The 20,925-nt window shown below is 45.0% G+C and overlaps 2 protein-coding genes across 2 annotated transcripts in view; both read left to right on the top strand.

Moving 5' to 3' along the window:
• LOC311081544 (uncharacterized protein) overlaps positions 1-20,925 on the top strand; it is a 300,285-nt gene that overhangs the window by 102,835 nt on the left and 176,525 nt on the right. The window lies entirely within an intron of this gene.
• LOC311081535 (NACHT, LRR and PYD domains-containing protein 3-like) overlaps positions 1-20,925 on the top strand; it is an 84,717-nt gene that overhangs the window by 24,745 nt on the left and 39,047 nt on the right. The window contains exons 8-10 of the mRNA XM_084112080.1: positions 15,481-15,654; positions 15,762-15,935; positions 16,686-16,859. Of these exons, the coding sequence (XP_083968206.1) occupies positions 15,481-15,654; positions 15,762-15,935; positions 16,686-16,859 (522 nt within the window). The remainder of the gene's footprint in view (positions 1-15,480; positions 15,655-15,761; positions 15,936-16,685; positions 16,860-20,925) is intronic.

Here is a 20,925-nt window from a genome sequence, read left to right as displayed (position 1 = left end):
CAACATGCAGATATGTCTTCGCTGAGGAGTCGAGACTGGACCCAAGCGTTTTTCAGCGATACAGCGTAAGTGGCAGGAAGACGTAACGTTTCCGTTCCCTACTCAGGGAACGAGGGTTACATCCGTAACCGAGACGTTCCCTTTCGTGGTCACTCCAAGTTACGTCGGATGACGACGATTGGGGTTCCAGTCTAATCACGCCACCTCGGCTGTCATCCAGTGCCCTGCGTAAGTCTGAGCTCCCTGTTGTGAGACTAGCACGAACGAAGGAGTCCTACCTAACACAGGAATACCAAGGTACACTGGGAAGCATATCTCAGGAGAAATATGCAATTACGCCCAACCATTAAGGGGGGGACTTGAGAGACACATATGCCAGAGGGATGCATATGGGGTATCACTGGGGTGTCCAGCCGCAGGTGGAATATTTAAACCCCAGGGGTGGCAAGGTGGCTTGCCAAGGGAAAGACACACGCTCAAAAGAGACTTACAGTGGAATACACGTGGGGGTCGCCCAGAGGGGGGACCATGCACATGGAGGCACCTAGTCAAGCGCAAAAGCTGCGTTATGGCAGATTGGCATAACTCAGGCGTTGACGTAACCAGTGCTGGAGGAAACTCAGAGCTTATCAGACTCACCTGAGAAGATAATCGCACGTATCCCGTCCGTGGAGAGGAATGGCGAGCAAGCGAAGACACCTGAGCAGAATCTAGAACCGGCTGGTTGAAGCGAGTACATGGGAAGAAACTGGCTCTACTCGGAGATTATAGAATCTCGCGAATGTGTTGGGTGTCACCCAGCCTGCAGCTCTACAAATGTCTGTTAGCGAGGCGCCATGCCCTAGAGCCCAAGAGGAAGCCACACTACGAGTGGAGTGGGCTTTCACACCAAGGGGGCATTGACGACCTTGCTGCTGGTATGCCAAAGCAATGGTATCCACTATCCAGTGAGATAACCTTTGCTTTGAGAGAGCCTTTCCCTTCAGCTTCCCACCATAACAGACAAAGAGCTGGTCTGAGGTCCTGAAACACTGCGTTCTGTCTACGTAAGCACGAAGGGCGCGTACTGGACAGAGCAGTGCCAAGGCTGGGTCTGCCTCCTCCAAGGGCAGCGCTTGCAGGTTCACTACCTGGTCTCGAAAGGGTGTGGTAGGAACCTTGGGCACATATCCAGGCCGGGGTCTCAGGATCACGTGAGAGTTAGCCGGCCGGAATTCCAGGCACGCTTCGTCAACCGAAAATGCCTGCAGGTCCCCTTCCCTCTTGATGGAGGCCAATGCAACCAGGAGCGCTGTCTTCATAGACAGGAACTTAAGCTCTACTGATTGCAAAGGCTCAAATGGATCACTCTGCAGGGCAGTTAGAACCACTGAGAGGTCCCAAGAGGGTACGAGGGGAGGACGAGGAGGATTCAGTCTCCTCGCTCCCCTCAGGAACCTGATGATCAGGTCGTGTTTTCCCAGAGACTTACCATCAACTGCGTCGTGATGTGCGGCAATGGCGGCAACATACACTTTCAGGGTGGAGGGAGACAGCCTTCGCTCCAACCCTTCTTGCAGGAAGGAAAGCACGACACTGATCGGGCATTTCGTGGGTTCTTGATGTTTTGAAGAACACCAGTTGACGAAGAGGTTCCACTTCAACGCATAGGCATGTCTCGTGGACGATGCTCTAGCGGAAGTGATGGTAGCCACCACCGCTGGTGGTAGGGTACTCAAACCTGCCTCATCCCATCCAGGAGCCACACGTGGAGGTTCCAAAGATCGGGACGAGGGTGCCAAAGGGTGCCCCGTCCCTGAGAAAGGAGGTCCTTCCTCAAGAGGAATTGGCCAGGGAGGTGCTGTCGCGAGGAGTACTAGTTCGGAGAACCAGGTCCGGTTGTGCCAATACGGGGCAACCAAAATGACCTGCTCCTCGTCCTCCCTGATCTTGCGCAAAGTCTGCGCAAGAAGGCTCACTGGGGGAAACGCATACTTGCGTAGGCCCCGCGGCCAGCTGTGCGCCAGTGCATCCGTGCCGAGCGTGCCCTCGGTCAGGGAATAATACAGGTCGCAATGGGACGAGTCGTGGGAGGCAAACAGGTCTACCTGTGCGTCCCCGAACTGATCCCAAATCAGCTGGACCGACTGGGGATGGAGTCTCCATTCTCCAGCGAGAGGCCGAAACCGAGACAGCTCGTCGGCTGCCTGGTTCAGGTCTCCTGGGATATAAATGGCTCGAAGCGACCTCAGATGCTTCTGACTCCATATGAGGAGGTGGCGGGCGAGTTGCGACATCCGGCGGGAGCGTAGACCACCTTGACGGTTGATGTACGCTACTGTCGCGGTATTGTCTGATCGGACTAGTACGTGCTGACCCTTGATCAGCGCATGGAAGCGGTGCAGGGCGAGACGCACAGCCAGCAACTCGAGGCAATTGACATGCCAAAGGCGCTGGGGTCCTGTCCAGGAGCCCGCCGCAGCATGTCCATTGCACATGGCGCCCCAGCCCGTGGTGGAGGCATCTGTTGATACCACAACATGCCGGGAAACTCGTTCTAGGGGCACTCCGGCCCGTAGAAACTTGAGGTTCGTCCACGGGGTGAAGGTCTGACGGCAGGCTGGAGTCACTGGGACTCTGAGCGTGCCGTGTAGCCATGCCCACCTCGGGACTCGATCGCAAAGCCAAAGCTGAAGCGGTCTCATATGAAGCAATCCCAGCGGCGTTACTGCGGCTGCGGATGCCATATGCCCCAGGAGCCTCTGAAAAAGTTTCAGTGGAACCGCACTCTTGCCCTCGAACTGACGAAGACAAGTCAGCAGTGACTGCGCACGCTCGCTCGTAAGCTGCGCGCACATGGCGACCGAGTCAATCTCCATACCGAGAAAAGAGATCCTCTGCGCGGGGCAGAGTTTGCTCTTCTCCCAGTTGACCCGAAGGCCCAGACGAGCTAGGTGCCGGAGCACTAGATCCCTGTGTTCGCAAACCTGGTCTCGAGAGTGAGCTAGGATCAGCCAGTCGTCGAGATAGTTCAGGATGCGAACCCCGTGTTCCCGGAGGGGAACAAGGGCTGCCTCGACGACCTTCGTAAAGACGCGAGGAGACAGGGCTAGCCCGAAAGGGAGAACCGCGTACTGGTATGCCTGCCCCTCGAAAGCAAACCGTAGAAACGGTCTGTGTCGAGGTAAAATGGAGACATGGAAGTAGGCGTCCTTCAGGTCGATCGCTGCAAACCAATCCTGCGCCCGCAGACACTGGAGGATGTGTTTGGCCGTTAGCATCTTGAACGGCAGCCTGTGAAGGGAGCGGTTCAAGACGCGCGGGTCGAGGATTGGCCGTAACCCACCGGACTTCTTGGGTACAATGAAATAAGGGCTGTAGAAGCCGGACTTCATCTCGGCTGGAGGGACAATCTCGATCGCACCCTTCGCCAGTAGGGTGGCGACCTCCGCTCTCATGACAGGGGCATTGCCACCGACCATAGTGAAGCGGACTCCCCTGAAGCGGGGAGGAGATATCGCGAACTGAATCGCGTAGCCGAATCTGATGGTTCTCGCGACCCAGCGGGACAGTCTGGGAAGCTCTAGCCAGGCCTCCAGAAAGTGCACCAGCGGGGTCATACAAACCAGGTCGGTGGGGCAGCGAGGCGGAATGACCAGCACTGGCCAGGGTGGCATAGCGGCCCTGTGCGGGGGCACGGTCATTAACCGCGTCCTGCCAGAGGAGGCCAGGGGAGGGCGTGCACACTACCCTGCTGATCTGGTCAGTGATCTGACAGTTAGTGTGATTTACCATCTACTATGGTGGCGAAGTCTTACAGAGCGGCGGGACAGGCAGCTGCCTCTTTGCATGCCATGGCCATCTTGCAGGTCTACCAGGCCAAGATGCTCCGTGACATGCACGAGGGCAGGACAGACCCAGGGCTCTTCGATGAGCTGCGCGCCGCCACCGACCTCGCTCTCCGAGCGACGAAGGTGACCGCGCGCTCCCTGGGTCTGGTGATGTCCACAGCTGTGGTCCAGGAGCGACATCTCTGGCTGAACCTGGCCGATATGCGTGAGCCTCTGACAGGGGTCTGGCGACAGAGGGGGATGAGAGGAGCGTGGCCCGTGGGCAGCGCGTGCTGTCATCCCGCACCTCTGGGACAGAGGAGGGCGGCAGTGGCGGGACCCGAGGGTGGCGCGCACTGCGGCCCTCGGACTCTGTCGGCTCAGGATTGGGGGATTCAATTCTGTCTTTAACCACATTAGGGTACTGCTCGTCGTTGGACGAGCAGCGGGGAGTGGAGAACAAAAGATTCTGAAGGGCCGGGGGAAGGAGTGGCCCTGCTACCAGCTCCTGAACAGAATTGAGCGCCAATCCTGAGCAGCCCGTCTCAGGGGCGCCGCTTGGCCTGGCGTTTAGCGGGCCGCAGGGGCTGGAGAGGGCTGTGGCGCCTTCCTGCGGCTTCCTCCACGACGCGGCCCAGATGAAGGCTGCTGCTGGGGCCGTGCAGGAGGGGCGGGAGCCACGGGAGGGCGCCCTCGGCGGCGAGCAGGCTGAGGATTCTGTGCCGACGGCTGAGCAGCAGCGGAGTGTTGGGGCAGAATGTGCTTGATCGCCTCAGTCTGCTTCTGGGCGGTCGAGAACTGCTGGGCAAAGTCCTCGACGGCACCGCCGAAAAGGCCGGCATGGGATATGGGAGCATCGAGCAGACGAGTCCGCTCGGGCTCACGCATATCGGCCAGGTTCAGCCAGAGATGTCGCTCCTGGACCACAGCTGTGGACATCACCAGACCCAGGGAGCGCGCGGTCACCTTCGTCGCTCGGAGAGCGAGGTCGGTGGCGGCGCGCAGCTCATCGAAGAGCCCTGGGTCTGTCCTACCCTCGTGCATGTCACGGAGCATCTTGGCCTGGTAGACCTGCAAGATGGCCATGGCATGCAAAGAGGCAGCTGCCTGTCCCGCCGCTCTGTAAGACTTCGCCACCATAGTAGATGGTAAATCACACTAACTGTCAGATCACTGACCAGATCAGCAGGGTAGTGTGCACTCGCTGAAATCGCCGTCACACCAACACCGGAGAGCTCACTCGTCTCGAAGGATTGAGAAGGATAACTCAGGATTTTTTGGCTTGCGTGGAGTGGAGAAGTTCTCGGCTCCGAAGCGAAAACATATCTGCATGTTGCCAGCGTACTTCCTTATATACCCCCTGCGGTGGGCGGAGATACAGAAAAACAGAAACACAAACAGTAACGCGATTCACTTGAGAAGGAAAAAAAACGTACTACAGTATTCCTCAGCTCAGTCGGATCCTTGCTCCTCGAAATACCCGCACTTCTGAGGTACATTTTCCATTATTATTATTCCTCACAGCGCTGCGAGACAAGCAATGATCTGTAAACAAGCAATGATCTGAATAAACTTGTGTTTTCTCGAGCTGATATGGGGCGTTCACAGGTTTGTGTGGATTGCCTCATTCATTTGCGTTTGAATAGTGCGCGCTCTCCGTGGGCGGGGTCACATTAAAAATAATTAGATGAGATGAGAACGACTGACATCTCGCTCTTTTCTTACAGATTACATGAACTGAGAATATTTGTTTTTTATATAAATTACTTCATTTAAAAGAAGAGAATTCAAGCTTCATGCCTGTGTGTCTGTAATGTCTGTTTGACTGAGTATTCGCGGAGTTATTGTTCATTTTCAGACGCGTTTCAGAATGGACTTCACTGACAGAGAGAAGGCAGAACTCGCTTCGTGTTTATTTTTCTTTATTTGGCAAAAAGCACAACACTTTTTTTATTGTGAGTATACACAAAAATAATACACATTTAACAGAATCGATTGATGTATGAAACTTGTAATATCAAAGTCAACAGAGCAAAATGAATCTCTTTTGAACTGATAAAAAAAAAAGCGAGCTGGTATCGCCGGCGATACCGCCGACCCCAGGGGGTTAAGGCCCTGGTACTGCCCACCAAGCCATGCCGCGATACATCTTCGCTGGTGGGCAGAGCTTATATGGCGGCTGGGCGGGCTGGTAGTTGCCTGCATACTATGGCGGTATTGCAGACCTATCAGGCCAACCTCCTCAAGGAGCTTGATGAGGGCGAGGGTCCCTCTCCTAGTGACATCTTGGAGTTGAGGAAAGCTACCGACTTGTCTCTCCGCATCACCAAGGAGACGGCCCGTGCCATCGGCCGCTCCATGGCTGGTATGGTGTGTGTGAAGAGACATCTTTGGTTAAATTTGTCGGGGATGAAGGAGAAAGAAAAACATTTTCTTCTTGACTCCCCGATTTCGCCTTCTGGCCTCTTTGGCGGCGCGGTTAGTTCCGTAGTCGAGAGGTTTCAGGAGGTGAAAAAGCAGTCGGCGGCTTTCCATCAATACCTCCCTCGCCGCTCTGGCTCCTCGGGGAAGGCTGCCTCAAAAGGGCAGCCTCTGCCGTCTGCCAGCTCCTCACACCGACAGGTGCAAAAAGAGAGTGTCGCCACCCGCGCCCCTCCCGAGGGAGCCTGGCAAAGGAGGCGGCGCTCTTGAGGCAAGCCTTCTGAGCCTACGGTCGATCTGAGGACCGTCCTTAAGGCAAAGAAGGCTTCCTCCAAGCGGTCCTAGTTGCGGCCGGACCGCTGAGAGCTGTCCCCCCCGAGGTGGAGCGATCGAGGTTGCCTCCCTCCTGGAGCTCTCGGGAAATCAGTGCTGTGTTCCCGCCGGCCAGTTCGCTTCGGGCCTCACTGATTTCCCGCGCACGCAAGCTCCTCCAGCCACCTCTAGAAAGACCTGTGGCTGGGCAGCAAACGCGTCCGCACACCGAAAATCATTGTCGACTGCTCCCTGCCGGTCAGCCGCTTCAGGGGGTCGGGAACAAGTCTCGGTTGACACACGAGGCCAGCCTCGAGAGGCTGGTTCCCTTAGTAGATTATCTCTGCGCATGGTCTTGCCTTCCGAATATATCTGCGTGGGCCCTGCGTACTGTAGAGCTGGGTTACAGACTGCAGTTCAGCTCCCCTCCCCCGAAGTTCAATGGGGTGGTCTGGACTGTGGTCGGCCCAGAGCAGGTTCGGGTTATGGAACAGGAAGTTCAATCCCTGTTGGTCAAGGAGGCCATAGAACGTGTTCCTCTGCCAGACAGGGAGTCCGGGTTCTACAGCCGGTACTTCATAGTTCCCAAGAAGGATGGGGGGTTGCATCCAATAATAGATCTCAGGCACTTGAATCGTTCTCTGAGGAGATTCAGGTTCAAGATGCTCACAATTCCAGCCATCGTGAGTCAGATCCAGTTCGAGAACACTTTGCACTCGTGTAAATAGATATTTTAATGTCTTACTATATGAAACAAAGTAAAGAGGCCGCACTATGCATATAAAACGTTTATTTTGCACAAACGCGTTTCGGAGTGTGCCTTCTTCAGTGTGCAATCAGGAAAGCTTATGACCAATCTTAAATACCCACACCCATTGTCATTGACACACTCATCATCGTCATCATCATCAAATAATAATATTAAAGTGATACCGGGACCAATCGTGTCACTATATACTGCAATATAATACTCATAATACATAAAGAATTTTAACACATTCAATACACATGTGGTATTAAAGGGATAGTTCACTTTGAAATCAATTTTTGGTATGTTTTAGCTTACCTCAAAGGCATCCAAGATGTAGGTGTCTTTTTTTCCGGAGTAGTTTCAATTTTGATATTTTTAGGTCAAACCGTTCTTGTCTGTCAGTCATATAATGCAGGTCTATGGTCACTGTCTCAAAACAGCATGCACAAAGTCCAAATTAAACAATTCCCCATCGTCCAAATTAAACAATTCCCCATCGTAAGTACACATTGATGGCTTAAGACACGAAACGAGCGGTTTGTGTGAGAAAACGAACAGTATTTATAGGCCTATAGTTTTTGTCCTCTTGTAAACACACACACCCAAATGATCAGAGGACGCGGGTGCTTCGGTCTGCGCAAGCGCCGGAAAAGGTCAGAGGGCGCGGGCGCTTCGATCTGCGCAAGCGCCGGAAAGCGCCAGAAATTATCTCTCGCGCGTGTACGTCACTCATTGTTTACACAGAGATTTAAACATCTTTTAGTCCGATGTATGCACCAAGGCACTCTGTTGTTTGCTCTTCATCTGACTCATGTTCTGTTGGCTGGTATGGTTCCTGTACGCTTTCCTAAAAAAATATTGCTTGTCATTACAAAGTCAACACTAAGTAGAGCTACACGAACATGAATCCACACTGTCTATTACTATTATTATTATTATTAGGCTAGTAGTAGTAGTAGTAGTATCATTGACTGCACCCTTATGAGTAGTACACATAGTTTCACATTGGTTTGACTAGCAGCTGCTTAGTATAGGCTACACATATCTTCTCTTCTTATAACATATCTTATAACTCTCTCATGTAAAACCATTCTTACCAAATATATGGTGCAGAAATACATTGTATTGCTCATTTCATGTAATGCCAGCTTTACAAATACAAAGACGTTGTTCACATACCTCCGTTGGATGAGAAAACACCATAGGCACAGATGATGATGTCAGTACTATGCGATCCTCTCCTTGGTTTATAAAATCATCAGGGGAAAAATTATCGCTGCAGACCCTCCTCAACTTTAGTACGTTTATGGGTGTGTTGATATCCAGCCGAAGAGCGATCAACCAGAACTTCAAGAGGGAAGGATTATAAATTGGGAATTCGTGAAAACTCACCACTCCCGGATGAGTTCGCGCGAGCATACGAAATTGTTTTCTTTTACGTCGGTTTAAACATCCTGGATAAGCGCAAATTAGAACCATTTCGATTAGCCGTCTTACCTACAATCTCTGTTCTGTGTAAACAATGAGTGACGTACACGCGCGAGAGATAATTTCCGGCGCTTGCGCAGATCGAAGCGCCCGCGCCCTCTGACCTTTTCCGTCGCTTTCCGGCGCTTGCGCAGACCGAAGCACCCGCGTCCTCTGATCATTTGGGTGTGTGTGTTTACAAGAGGACAAAAACTATATAAATACTGTTCGTTTTCTCACACAAACCGCTCGTTTCGTGTCTTAAGCCATCAATGTGTACTTACGATGGGGAATTGTTTAATTTGGACGATGGGGAATTGTTTAATTTGGACTTTGTGCTTGTGTTTTGAGACAGTGACCATAGACCTGCATTATATGACTGACAGACAAGAACGGTTTGACCTAAAAATATCAAAATTGAAACTACTCCGGAAAAAAAGACACCTACATCTTGGATGCCTTTGAGGTAAGCTAAAACATACCAAAAATTAATTTCAAAGTGAACTATCCCTTTAACCTGCATTTATAAAAAGCAGCTTAGTGTCGATCATCATATTAAGAATTTAGTGCATAACCTGCCCTCGTTTCTAAAAGATACCACCGACTTTTTGGTGAAATTGTCAGGCATTGGAGAGTTGAATCCAACCGATGTGTTGTGTTCCATGGATGTGACCAGCTTGTACACTAATATCCCTCACGATGCAGGCTTAGCAGCCTTGGAATATTATCTACAGATAAATGAAGTACCACATACAGAGTTTATTTTATCATTAGCTAATGAAGTTTTAACGAAAAATTATTTCATGTTTCAAAATAATTTTTTCTTACAAACCCAGGGTACCGCCATGGGTTCTCCCATAGCTCCCAATTATGCAAACTTATTTATGGGCAAATTTGAACAGGATTTTATCCATAACAATAATCCTTTTAAACAACAATTAAAAGTGTGGTACAGATACATAGATGATATTTTTTTTGTGTGGTCAGGTTCAAAAGAGGAATTGTCCGCCTTTCACGGTTTTGCTAATACGAGATTGCCCTCTATCAAATTTACATTGACCCATGACGATACGCTCTTGCCCTTTTTGGATGTTTTAGTGAGGAAAGTAGAGAATGTGTTACACACTGAAATTTATCGTAAAGAAACGGATCGTAACTCTTTTCTGCATTTCCAGAGTTTCCATCCACCTGCTCTCAAACGCAGTTTGCCCTACAGTCAACTATTAAGAGTACGCCGTATTTGTGATGATGATGAGGTGTTTGAGCGACAAGCGAATGAATTATGTCAAAGATTTATTGACAGGGGATACACATATAATTTAGTACGTGACTGTTTGGAGCGCGCACGTAGCATCCAACGTACTGATCTGTTGACCAAACGGACCGATCAGAATAACGCTAACACTGCAGTGACATGTGTATCCACTTATGGTCAGATTTCAAATAGCTTAAAGAATATTGTGCATCGCCATTGGCACATTCTAAGCAGTGACCCGAACTTGGGCGACACATTCCAAGATCCGCCGCGCAGCTGCTATAAACGTGCACCCAACCTCAGAGATCAGTTAGTGCGCTCGCATCTTCCTGCGCCAACTCACTCGCCTTTTCCCTTTAGAATACCACACAGGAATTTCAAATGTTTGAATTGTGCTGCTTGTAATTTTATGATCACAGAAAATACCTTCACACATCCAAAAACAGGCAGGGTGTATAAAATAAAGGGCAGAATCACATGTCTATCAACTTTTATTGTGTATCTACTAACGTGTCCTTGTGGTTTATTTTATGTGGGCAAAACAAAGCGACAATTGAAAACCCGAATTTTCGAACACAAATGTGCCATCAGAAAGAATGACGATAAATCATCAGTTGCAAGACATTTTAATTCTGTGGGACATAATGCCAACATGCTCAAATTTATGGGCTTGGAGCTGGTCAATCGGCCTCCAAGAGGTGGAGACCGTGAGAACCTCCTCTTGCAGCGAGAGGCTTGGCATATTTTTTATTTGAACACTTGCATCCCGCACGGGATGAATGAAGATCTGACACTAAGCTGCTTTTTATAAATGCAGGTTAATACCACATGTGTATTGAATGTGTTAAAATTCTTTATGTATTATGAGTATTATATTGCAGTATATAGTGACACCATTGGTCCCGGTATCACTTTAATATTATTATTTGATGATGATGACGATGATGGGTGTGTCAATGACAATGGGTGTGGGTATTTAAGATTGGTCATAAGCTTTCCTGATTGCACACTGAAGAAGGCACACGCCGAAACGCGTTTGTGCAAAATAAACGTTTTATATGCATAGTGCGGCCTCTTTACTTTGTTTCATATGTGTTATATAAGGCCAGCACTCTGAAAATCTAAAAAAACATAGAGTGAAGCCTGCTCCCAACCCTATCACTTAATGTCTTACTATATAAAATATTTGTGTCTAATACTATTTTATTTAGCCTATAGGCCTATTTTAGTGTGATTTTCCTACAGTGACAACATTATTTGCAGTTAATTTATCAGACACTGATAATTATGTTAATTCTATTTTTAAAATGCAACATACTGTAATAATCTATAAGCATATTTAACAATCGGTCGAGGACAAATAATTGCAAATTGCAATTTGGTCTGGCCTGTAGATACAGTAGGCTATGTTGTTCCATGCACCATCTGGTGGATATTCTGTGAACACATTTATTTAAATTAAAAAAAATGTGCTGACAGGATTCAGCAGTATTTGGCATGAATGACAGGGCTCCAGACTAACTTTTTTTACTAGGAGCGCTGTAGCCCCTGACTGAAAATTTTAGGAGCGCAAGCAGAAAATTTAGGAGCACACCTTTAATCAGCTTGCAATGCAATTATTCAAATTTCCCCCAAAATCACTGTAATACTGACAAATTACTTAATAATAAATACTTAACGTACAGATATTACAATGTGCAGTTTAATTTTAAGTTCACAGGTCTCCAGACTAACATCTGAGGGCAGCAGCACCAGAGCCACTGAGTTCTACAAAAAACTATCTGGTAGCACTGGGGCTGACAATAAAGCACTAAGCTTAATTTAGGGTGTAGATGAAATTAACTTTAAAGGAGTCATAATGTTGTGTTACCTTGGATACCCAAATGCTCTATTATAGTATTTTAGGCACTTCTAAAAAAGAAAAGTGGAAAAAAAATCAACACAGAGCCCCTCAGACCCTTATTTCTAAAGGCATTATTGTCTCGCGAGATCTGATGCGATGTTTTGGCTGTCGTGGACGGTCATTATAATAATGCAAATGAGGGGCGCGTTGATTGGTTGCAGGAAGGAGGGGGGTTGACACCGCAGGTAACTTCAGCATCATTACATAGACAAAATACTGCAATAGCTCAATAAATGTGACGGTACTTATTGTTAGTGAAATTGTAATCACAACCAAAGAAAAAAGAAAAAATACACCATTGCCAGATACATTCTTACAGAAGCCCCACTAACTGAAAGCTATTTTCAAACTGCATGTTTTGCATGAGTTTGGCTAATAATGTTTAGTGGTATATTGTTTTCATACTTGCATTTAAACAGTTTTAGCCACTGAGCATGGACTCCTGTACCGTCACTACTGTAGCTGCTAGTGTAAAACAAAGTCGAAAGATGTGGCTAGCATTCGTAGAGTCCATTCCCCGTGTTTACCTCGAAGGTAACGTTACATACAATAGCCGCATTAGCAGTTAGCTGCTATTTGTTAACCACAGTAGAGCAATAAAAACACAGTCTTACCTTTTCAATTTCTGGCAAGTCCCTGATGGTTGGGATGGCACCTTTTCCCAAACGGAGCTTCGAGGCCAAGTTCGTCTGATACTGCCCCAAATTTGTAAAAGATTCCGGTGTAAAATGTTTAGCACACACACCTAACGATACGCCACTTGAAAGAGTTGTTGGGACAGCGTCATTAAAAATGAATTTCATCCACTGTTCCCTGATAGTTTCGTCCGTTTTTGGTAGATAAAACACATTTGCATGTTGTTTGTGGCAGTCAACCACAGAGCATCTCAGGTGTGCACTCGATTTCTCCATCTTTCTCGAGTCAACTAAACTGAATCTGAGGGGGAGAGGGGGAGAGGGGCGGGCTTCCCGCGGCATAGGTTTGCGGTGTCCATATTTGGTATATCCTCCCCCGTCTTGACGTCAAGAAGGGGAAGAAATCAAAATCTCGTTTTTTCGTGCGCGTGCACGTGGCCTATTTTACAAACCCCGAGGTAAACAAACGCTTCACTTTTAAATATCGGCTTCCCGGCCAGTGTATAATCATTATGCAATCATAACATACATTGATTCTCGTGGAAAAGTGAAATTTCTACATTATGACTCCTTTAATATGCTTAATCAAATCCGTAATCTGAAGCAGCTCTAAATATGTGCTGTGCTATTAAATTATAGATAAAATATGATAGAGCAATAGAAATAACAGTGAGAGTAACAGAATCTCATACAATACATTTTAACATGCTTAAGCATGAAAATAACTGAAGGAAATATATATTTACTGAACAAATTAAGCCAACTTATATGATTCATATTCTTTTGGTTTCTCTACCCAATATATTAAAAAGTTACAAATGTAGTGAAAATACAGGTATCGGTCTCGGCAAGTACCAAAACCAAAAGTATCGGTATTGGACTCGTTCTGAAAAAAGTGCTATCGGTGCATCCCTAATTAAAACATTACTGACTGCATTTAATTGAAGACATTTTGACATATTTCTGTGTGTATTTGTCCATTTAAGCACACACCTGAAGCCCAAAGTAGCCTATACTTGTCCGTGTTTTGCTCCGTTTTGGATTGCATGCACAGAAAGCTGCCTGGGGAACAGCATCTAGTTCACAGGTCAATACACTTAACTTTACACTACTTTTTAGTATCGAGTACATCCGGAAGGGGACTGTGTATGACAGTCACGTTACATGATTTGACTGATTTGGATGTTTCGTAGGAAGTGCGACAGCACACTGCTTTAAAGGAAATGGTGTTTTCATAATCGTTCAAAGCCAAAATCAAAAATGAAAATTCTATTAATCGTGGAGCCCTAGTCATGAAATCATCTTTGAGAGCAAGGGGGCCACTGGTGGTTCAGGCAACTTGCGTACTTTGCATATAGGGAGGACCGGCTCTGGATATGTCATTGTCATGGTTAAAATTAAAATCCCCCTGGTAAGTGGATGTTTAATCATCCTCTGGCAAGATGTTGAGAGATTTAATGTCTTATTTTATGTTCAGTTGATTTCATCTTAGGCTGTCTGGCTGTAAGTCAGTTGTAGTTTGTACAGTGGACTCATATGAACAATAAGCAGTAAAGAAAACTGTTGACTTTCAATCAGTTTGGGGTTGCCAGTGGGGGACTAGTTCACCACAGATGTCTGGTTAGAGACATGAAGAAGCAGCATAAAGGTTCTTTGTTGTTTTATTTTCTCACAACAATCCCATAAAGCTTCAATAAAGTTTTAGCACATAAGTGCGAATGAGTACATTCGTGGTTCCATGAGTATGTGTATGGTTTGTATAATATACGCACACATCAATGGCAAGAAAGTATAGAGTCCATTTGCTACACTCACCCCATGCAGAGCTATTTACTATCAATGCTAATCAATGCCACCTGCTTGAGATGGGCGGAGCCTCATGTCTTCACGTTGCTGCTTTAACAGCGTGCTCTGACATTCTGACATTGGCTGATTGCTAGAGCAAGTCTCATAGACTTAAATACAAAATACATTTACAATGGGCCTTTTTAACAAGCAGTGTTCATTTTACTCTAGTGATTTTGCTATGTGTGCTTCAGATTATAGGCATGGCAAGGCAAGGCAAGTTTATTTATATAGCACATTTCATACACAATGGTAATTCAAAGTGCTTTTCATAGAATAAATTAAAATAATCAAAAGAAATAAGAATAACTAAAACAGTTTAGAATAAAAAATAAAAAATAGTACAGTACAGTCAGACAAACAGCTGCACAGTGCTCATTCATTAAATGTCCAGCTAAACAGAAGTGTTTTGAGTCTGGATTTGAATGTGACTACAGTAGGAGCACATCTGATCTCTTCTGGAAGCTGGTTCCAGCATATTAGCTAAAGCGGACTCGCCATGCTTAGAGTGAACCCTTGGTATTTCTAGCTGATGTGATCCTAATGATCTGAGTGATCTGTTGGGTTTATATTCAGTGAGCATATCTGCAATGTATTGAGGTCCTAGGCCATTGAGTGATTTATATACCAGTAATAATACTTTAAAATCAATCCTAAAGGGAGCCAGTGTAAATACCTGAGGACTGGTGTGATATGTTCATATGTTCTGGTTCTGCTCAGCGTTCTGTATGAGCTGCAACTGTCTTATGGTCTTTTTGGGAAGGCCAGTGACGAGTCCATTACAATAATCCACCCTGCTGGTGATGAAAGCATGAACAAGTTTCTCTAAACCAAGGGTTCTCAACTCAGGCCCTCAAGATCCACTTTCCTGCAGAGTTTAACTCCAACCCTGATCAGACTCATCTGCTTGCAACTTTCTAGTAATCCAGATGACCTTGATTAGCTTGTTCAGGTGTATTTGATAAGGGTTTGAGCTAAACTCTGCCAGAAAGTGGATCTCAAGGGCCAGAGTTGAGAACCCCTGTGATAAACCCTACATGAAAAACACATTAATATGGCTGTTTGTTTTGTTCTCCACACAGGTTACATAACTGTAATCTCACTGTTCAAACTTGTGAGAGTTTGTCTTCAGTTCTTCAATCCTCAAACACCGCCCTGAGAGAGCTGGACCTGAGTAACAATGACCTGCAGGATTCAGGAGTGAAGCTTCTTTCTGATGGACTGAAGAGTCCAAACTGTCAGCTGGAGATACTGAGGTCTGAATTCAAATACTTACATTTCATTTTATTTTGCATTAATTATGTAAAAATCAATCTGCTAAGATTTATTCTGTATGCAATTACATTGTGCTTTTCTTGTTCAGGTGTCCTATGTGTAATTTCACTGCTCAGTCTTGTGAGAGTTTGTCTTCAGTTTTACAATCCTCAAACTCTGTCCTGATAGAGCTGGACCTGAGTAACAATGACCTGCAGGATTCTGGAGTGAAGCTTCTTTGTGATGGACTGAAGAGTCCAAACTGTCAGCTACAGACACTGAGGTAAATGGTTTTCCATTAAACAATTCATAAAAAAATATATTATCACAATAAATAATGATTACATTTTGTCAACAAATCTGCTCTCAATGGAATGCCAGAACAAGAGACAAAAACAACATTTGCAGGGATGTAATTGACCATTTCCATCATTATGGACATGACATTTGCAATAAAAAAATAATGCATTCAATACCAATATTCATCACCACACCAATTAACATCATCTCTGGGGCTTGACCTTGCTACTTTAACATCAATCTTCTCCAGGATGATTCCTCGCATCAAAATCCCCAGTAATGTACACTGCTCAGTGTTTATATAATCCACATTCAGAGTGTTAAAAAAGTAACACTGAAGCAGTGTAGAAGTTAATGAGATAATTAAGGTGAGAGAAATTAAAAATGTCACTTCAGGGTTTCACCCCTATACCTAAACTCACGACTTAGGTGCCCTTTACCTTTACTCTTCCCTGCTGGTGGTAATATTGTAATATTACATTCAAATGGTCAATCATTGACTATTGCGATAAAATTTGACCTCAGATGAAATCTGGTAGTGTGACTTCTATGACAACCGTGAGAAAAGCATGATCATAATTAATGCAATGCTAATTAATGTTTTTGTTAATTTTAAGAAACAATCTACAGAAAATAACAGCTGAAAATACAAACTACACAGGTCATTGCGTGAAAGAGGCTGATTTAAATGCCAAACTAATGTCATGTGACCTGTTGCTGTATGTCTTTGTAGATTGTCTGGCTGTATGGTGACAGAGGGAGGCTGTGGTTATGTGTCTTCGGCTCTGAGTTCAAACCCCTCACACCTGAGAGAGCTGGATCTGAGCTACAATAACCCAGGAGATTCAGGAGTCAAGCTGCTCACTGATAAACTCAACCATCCAAACTACAGACTGGATAAACTCAAGTATGTAGAGCATGAAGAGTTGATCTAGTGGTGATATTGTATATGACTACAAACTGATTATTACTTCCTATCGATTCTTGGCACCGTGCCACATGTCCAGACTGTGATGAATCCCAAGGTCCTTGTTATGTATCGGCCTTTGTCTGGGTCTGTGGAGTTGGAAATCATTACATTTCCAAACATCTCTTTTTGCACTATTTGTATTCATACATTTTATCAGAGTAGCACTACTCACAAGGGCTCCAATCTGTATTTGAGCATCTGTGCAGATCTCCACCAGCTTTAGCTCTCTGGAAAGCTTGTCCACAGTCTGGATAAATGCCTCCTTCTCCATGGTGTTGGAGTTCCACGATGTCTGCCGCTTGTCTATTGTAGCTACATGAATTATCTCCTTGGTGTCGAGCTCCATCGTGGTGTAGCTGCAGTACTGGGCACAATGCCCTGGTGAATCATTTCTGCCATCCCCTGTAAAACACAGGCATATTTCTTAATAAGTTTATATACTAAAATATGTAATTGCTGCAAGTAATTTGTACATGTGCCATGTACAATTTTACAATACAAACTAGGGCCGTAGTTAACTGACAAGCTGAGCCATATCGCATTAATTATCGCAGGCGATACGTCCGTTAAGGCTCAGCTTGTCAGTTAACTACGGCACTGTGTTGTAAATGCCGCTCCATCTGAAAGCAGGTGATGGCGATTTACTACTAATCAAGGAACCGGCTTTACTGACGAGATGCGCATAACAATCGCACGCGATATATCGCCCAGCCCTAATACAAACCTAGCACTACAACGTCTTTCCCTTGAAGGCGACAGATGGACTCGGAATTCCTTTCTTCCCAGTATTCCTTTACTGCGTCAACACAGTATGTGTTCTGGATTGTGAAAAATGTGTTTTGGTTCACCATGCCCATGTTCATGAATTTAAATAAGAGTGAAACCTTCCCATAGTTATTCCCCGACAACAATATGTTGGTTGAAAGAAGGAAATCCCCAGCTTGCATCCCAAACTTCATTATAGGCTGGGAATTCCATTTCCACAGGCTATGTCCGTTTGAACAAATCTAAAAGTCAGAGAAGATTGATAAATGGATTTGAAATATGCAACACTGGTTGTAACAAGAAATTTGCATTGGTATTATGTTGTTACTTCAAAGACTTACCCATTCAGCACTCATTGCTGTGCCCTTAGAAGTGATGTTAATTTGAAAGGGGGCAACACTGTCACACACCAGACCAGTCCTGAGAACACCTGTACATCTGTCCTCCGGCAGCTTCATTATTGTGAGAAGCTGCCTCAAGCAGGTCTCACACAACACTGCTGCTCGGACACTGATGATGTCATCTACACATTGGACCTTCAAAGGGTCTGGGGAATTGGGCAACTCAAGATTGGGCAAGGGCTCGTCAGTAGGGTCTTTATGAGCAGAAAGGTCATGCACAGTTTCATCAAGCCCAATTACTGGAAGATGGTCAACAGACTGCGCTGTCTTTAATGCTCCACCCATTCTGTGGAGACAGAACACACAGGCACAATTAAAAAATGTATGACAAAACAAAACAAAAAATACAGCAAAGTAACAACAGATACACACCGTATAGAAATTGGTGGAAGATACTCTTGACCCCGAGCTGTCATCCTAACATCATCTCTTTGATGTAATGCCGATCTTTCATCTATCCAGTCAATTCTGTAAGAAATAAAATATTGAGAAAACAATAACTTCCACACAATACAAAATACTAAGATGTCTATAGGGTTATACTACTTACATTCATTGGGTCATTGAACTCTTTTTCGTCCACATCCTCCTCAACAATGCTCATATCATGTAGACTGTGTTAAAAATTATATAAATATTTATATCATGAAAACATACAATAGATAACACGTGTAAGGTTAAGTTATAGACATTATGAGCATTGATGAGTTACCTATGTTGAAGGCTCGCTATTTCAGGGTCTTCTGCAATTGTACAAAGATACTCATCCCTGAAATGAATAACCAGAGTGTTCCACAACACAATAGATATATGTACATAAAAGCATAAACACCATTTTATAAAAAAAATATATATATATACATTTTAACTTATCAAACAGTAATATCACATAGAATACACAAAATAGTTTTCATGCAGTTAGTTACCTGTCTGTCCCACTAGAAATGCTGGACACTGCTGGAGCAGTTAGTACTTGAGAGGGTTTTCCCTTCATTGGAGTTGATGTGACTGCTCTCCGTTCTCTCTCATAGCTGGACAAACAAGAGCAGTACATGTTAGATTGGCAGACTAAACCACAAACAATAAACTGCATTCCTTTTTATGACAATGAAGAAAATATGTATTTTTTGGTAGATGCATCTCCTAAGCAGTATATAATTGACCTATAGTTCAATGAAAACAGTTCTGTCTGTATTTTATTATTATAATTGATAATTACTTATGATCATTCTCAATGGGCTGGTCTACCCTTCCTCTATTCTTAGGTCTAATGACCTACCAGTGCCCCATTCATACTGAAGTGTAGGCTAGTCATAGTAAGGTGTCATAGTGTGAAAAATATTTACATCGTACAATAATACGTCTTAAATGAATAAGACTACAGGACAGATGTGAAGGTAAAGGTGAAAATCTCGCTTAGAAACAGCTACACCAGCATTATCAGATTAGGCTACATTGTGTATAAAGCCAAATAAATGAAAAATAACTAAAATTTAAAGTGCCCTTTGATATAGCCTACAAATTATAGCGCCATTCAAAATATTACATGTTATCCATCATAGAACACTGATTTATGTAACAAGGTAAACAATACTTTTTCATCATTGATGCGAGGAAAACTATCCTAGACGTCGTTCTAGTTATGCACAGCACAACAACCATGATATAATTAGCCAAGCAACAATAAAACTTCCAATATACACAAATAGGCTGAATTAACGTTACCTGTCGAGAAGAAAGCAGGCAACTTCGGCGTCCTTTTTAAAATCCTTGGTCCTCATGAGCTCTTTCCATCTTGGAAAGGCCACTCCAATATTCACTTTTGTCTTGTTGATTTGCCTGTTGTGTTGCCGCCTTAATTCTCTTTTTCGCTTCCTTGGCAACTCTGATACATATCCTCGAGAATAAGAGTGATCCTCCATCAGCAACAGACTTTCAAAAAGGCTTTCAGGTTTTCAAATCTGCAGTCTCAAGCAATCCCCCTCTTCACATTCGACACTGTGCCATCGAGTGTTAAAACGCGAAAGGGGAAGCTTGAATTTACAGGTATGTCCCTCTTTGGCTAATGTAGTTTCAAGATGGAGGGGCAACATGGCAACCGGCATTCGAACCCCTCACCCGTATGTACTTTCAATGGCAGATTATAAACTTACAAGAATACTTTATTACTTGAAAGAAGTAAATATACATTAATGAGCACATATATTTTTGAAAGAACTAAGTGTTTTTTGCTAAGAATCAACTAAAAAAATTACACAGTGTAGCTTTAATACATTTCATAAAGTTCTTATTGAGAATGTATAGAGGTTTAGCGCTAGTTATACTATGGGGCTGCTGAATGCTTCATTCTGATTGGTTGATAAACATTCTAAGGTGTGCAATTATTTTCAGTGAACGCACAGGAAAAGTAGTTCTACCAGAAAGACTCGGGAGAATTATTTCAACAAATCGTACATTTATTGACAGCTCAGCAAGCTGATAATATACAAAGTCATTTGACGTAGGCCCCGTCTGTAGTGCATAATCCGAGGGTATCAGATCTGCAATTCCTGCCTGAAGACGAAGGCAGGGGCGCAGCCGACCCCCCCGGGAGGTATGGACAGGACCATCCTGGTGGTGGTGGGGAGGATGGGGGTAATCGTCGCTTCAGTATCTGCGAACTCAAACATGTGTAAGTACCGAGCTTTTATACAGTGAGCATAAGAATATAATTGGATAGAAGTGAAGGCAATAGGTGACATAGTAATTGAGTCTTCCCGACAGAACTTATGCTAAAGCTTTCATTTCTACCAGAAAGACTCAGGAGGCAAGAGAATAACCTGGTGATGGTGGGGAGG

This window comes from Abramis brama, assembly GCF_963993115.1.
Source record: "Abramis brama genome assembly, chromosome: 4".
NCBI lineage: Eukaryota > Metazoa > Chordata > Actinopteri > Cypriniformes > Leuciscidae > Abramis > Abramis brama.
Note: the sequence above shows the minus strand (reverse complement) of the source record. Positions and strands in the feature narration are given on the sequence as shown.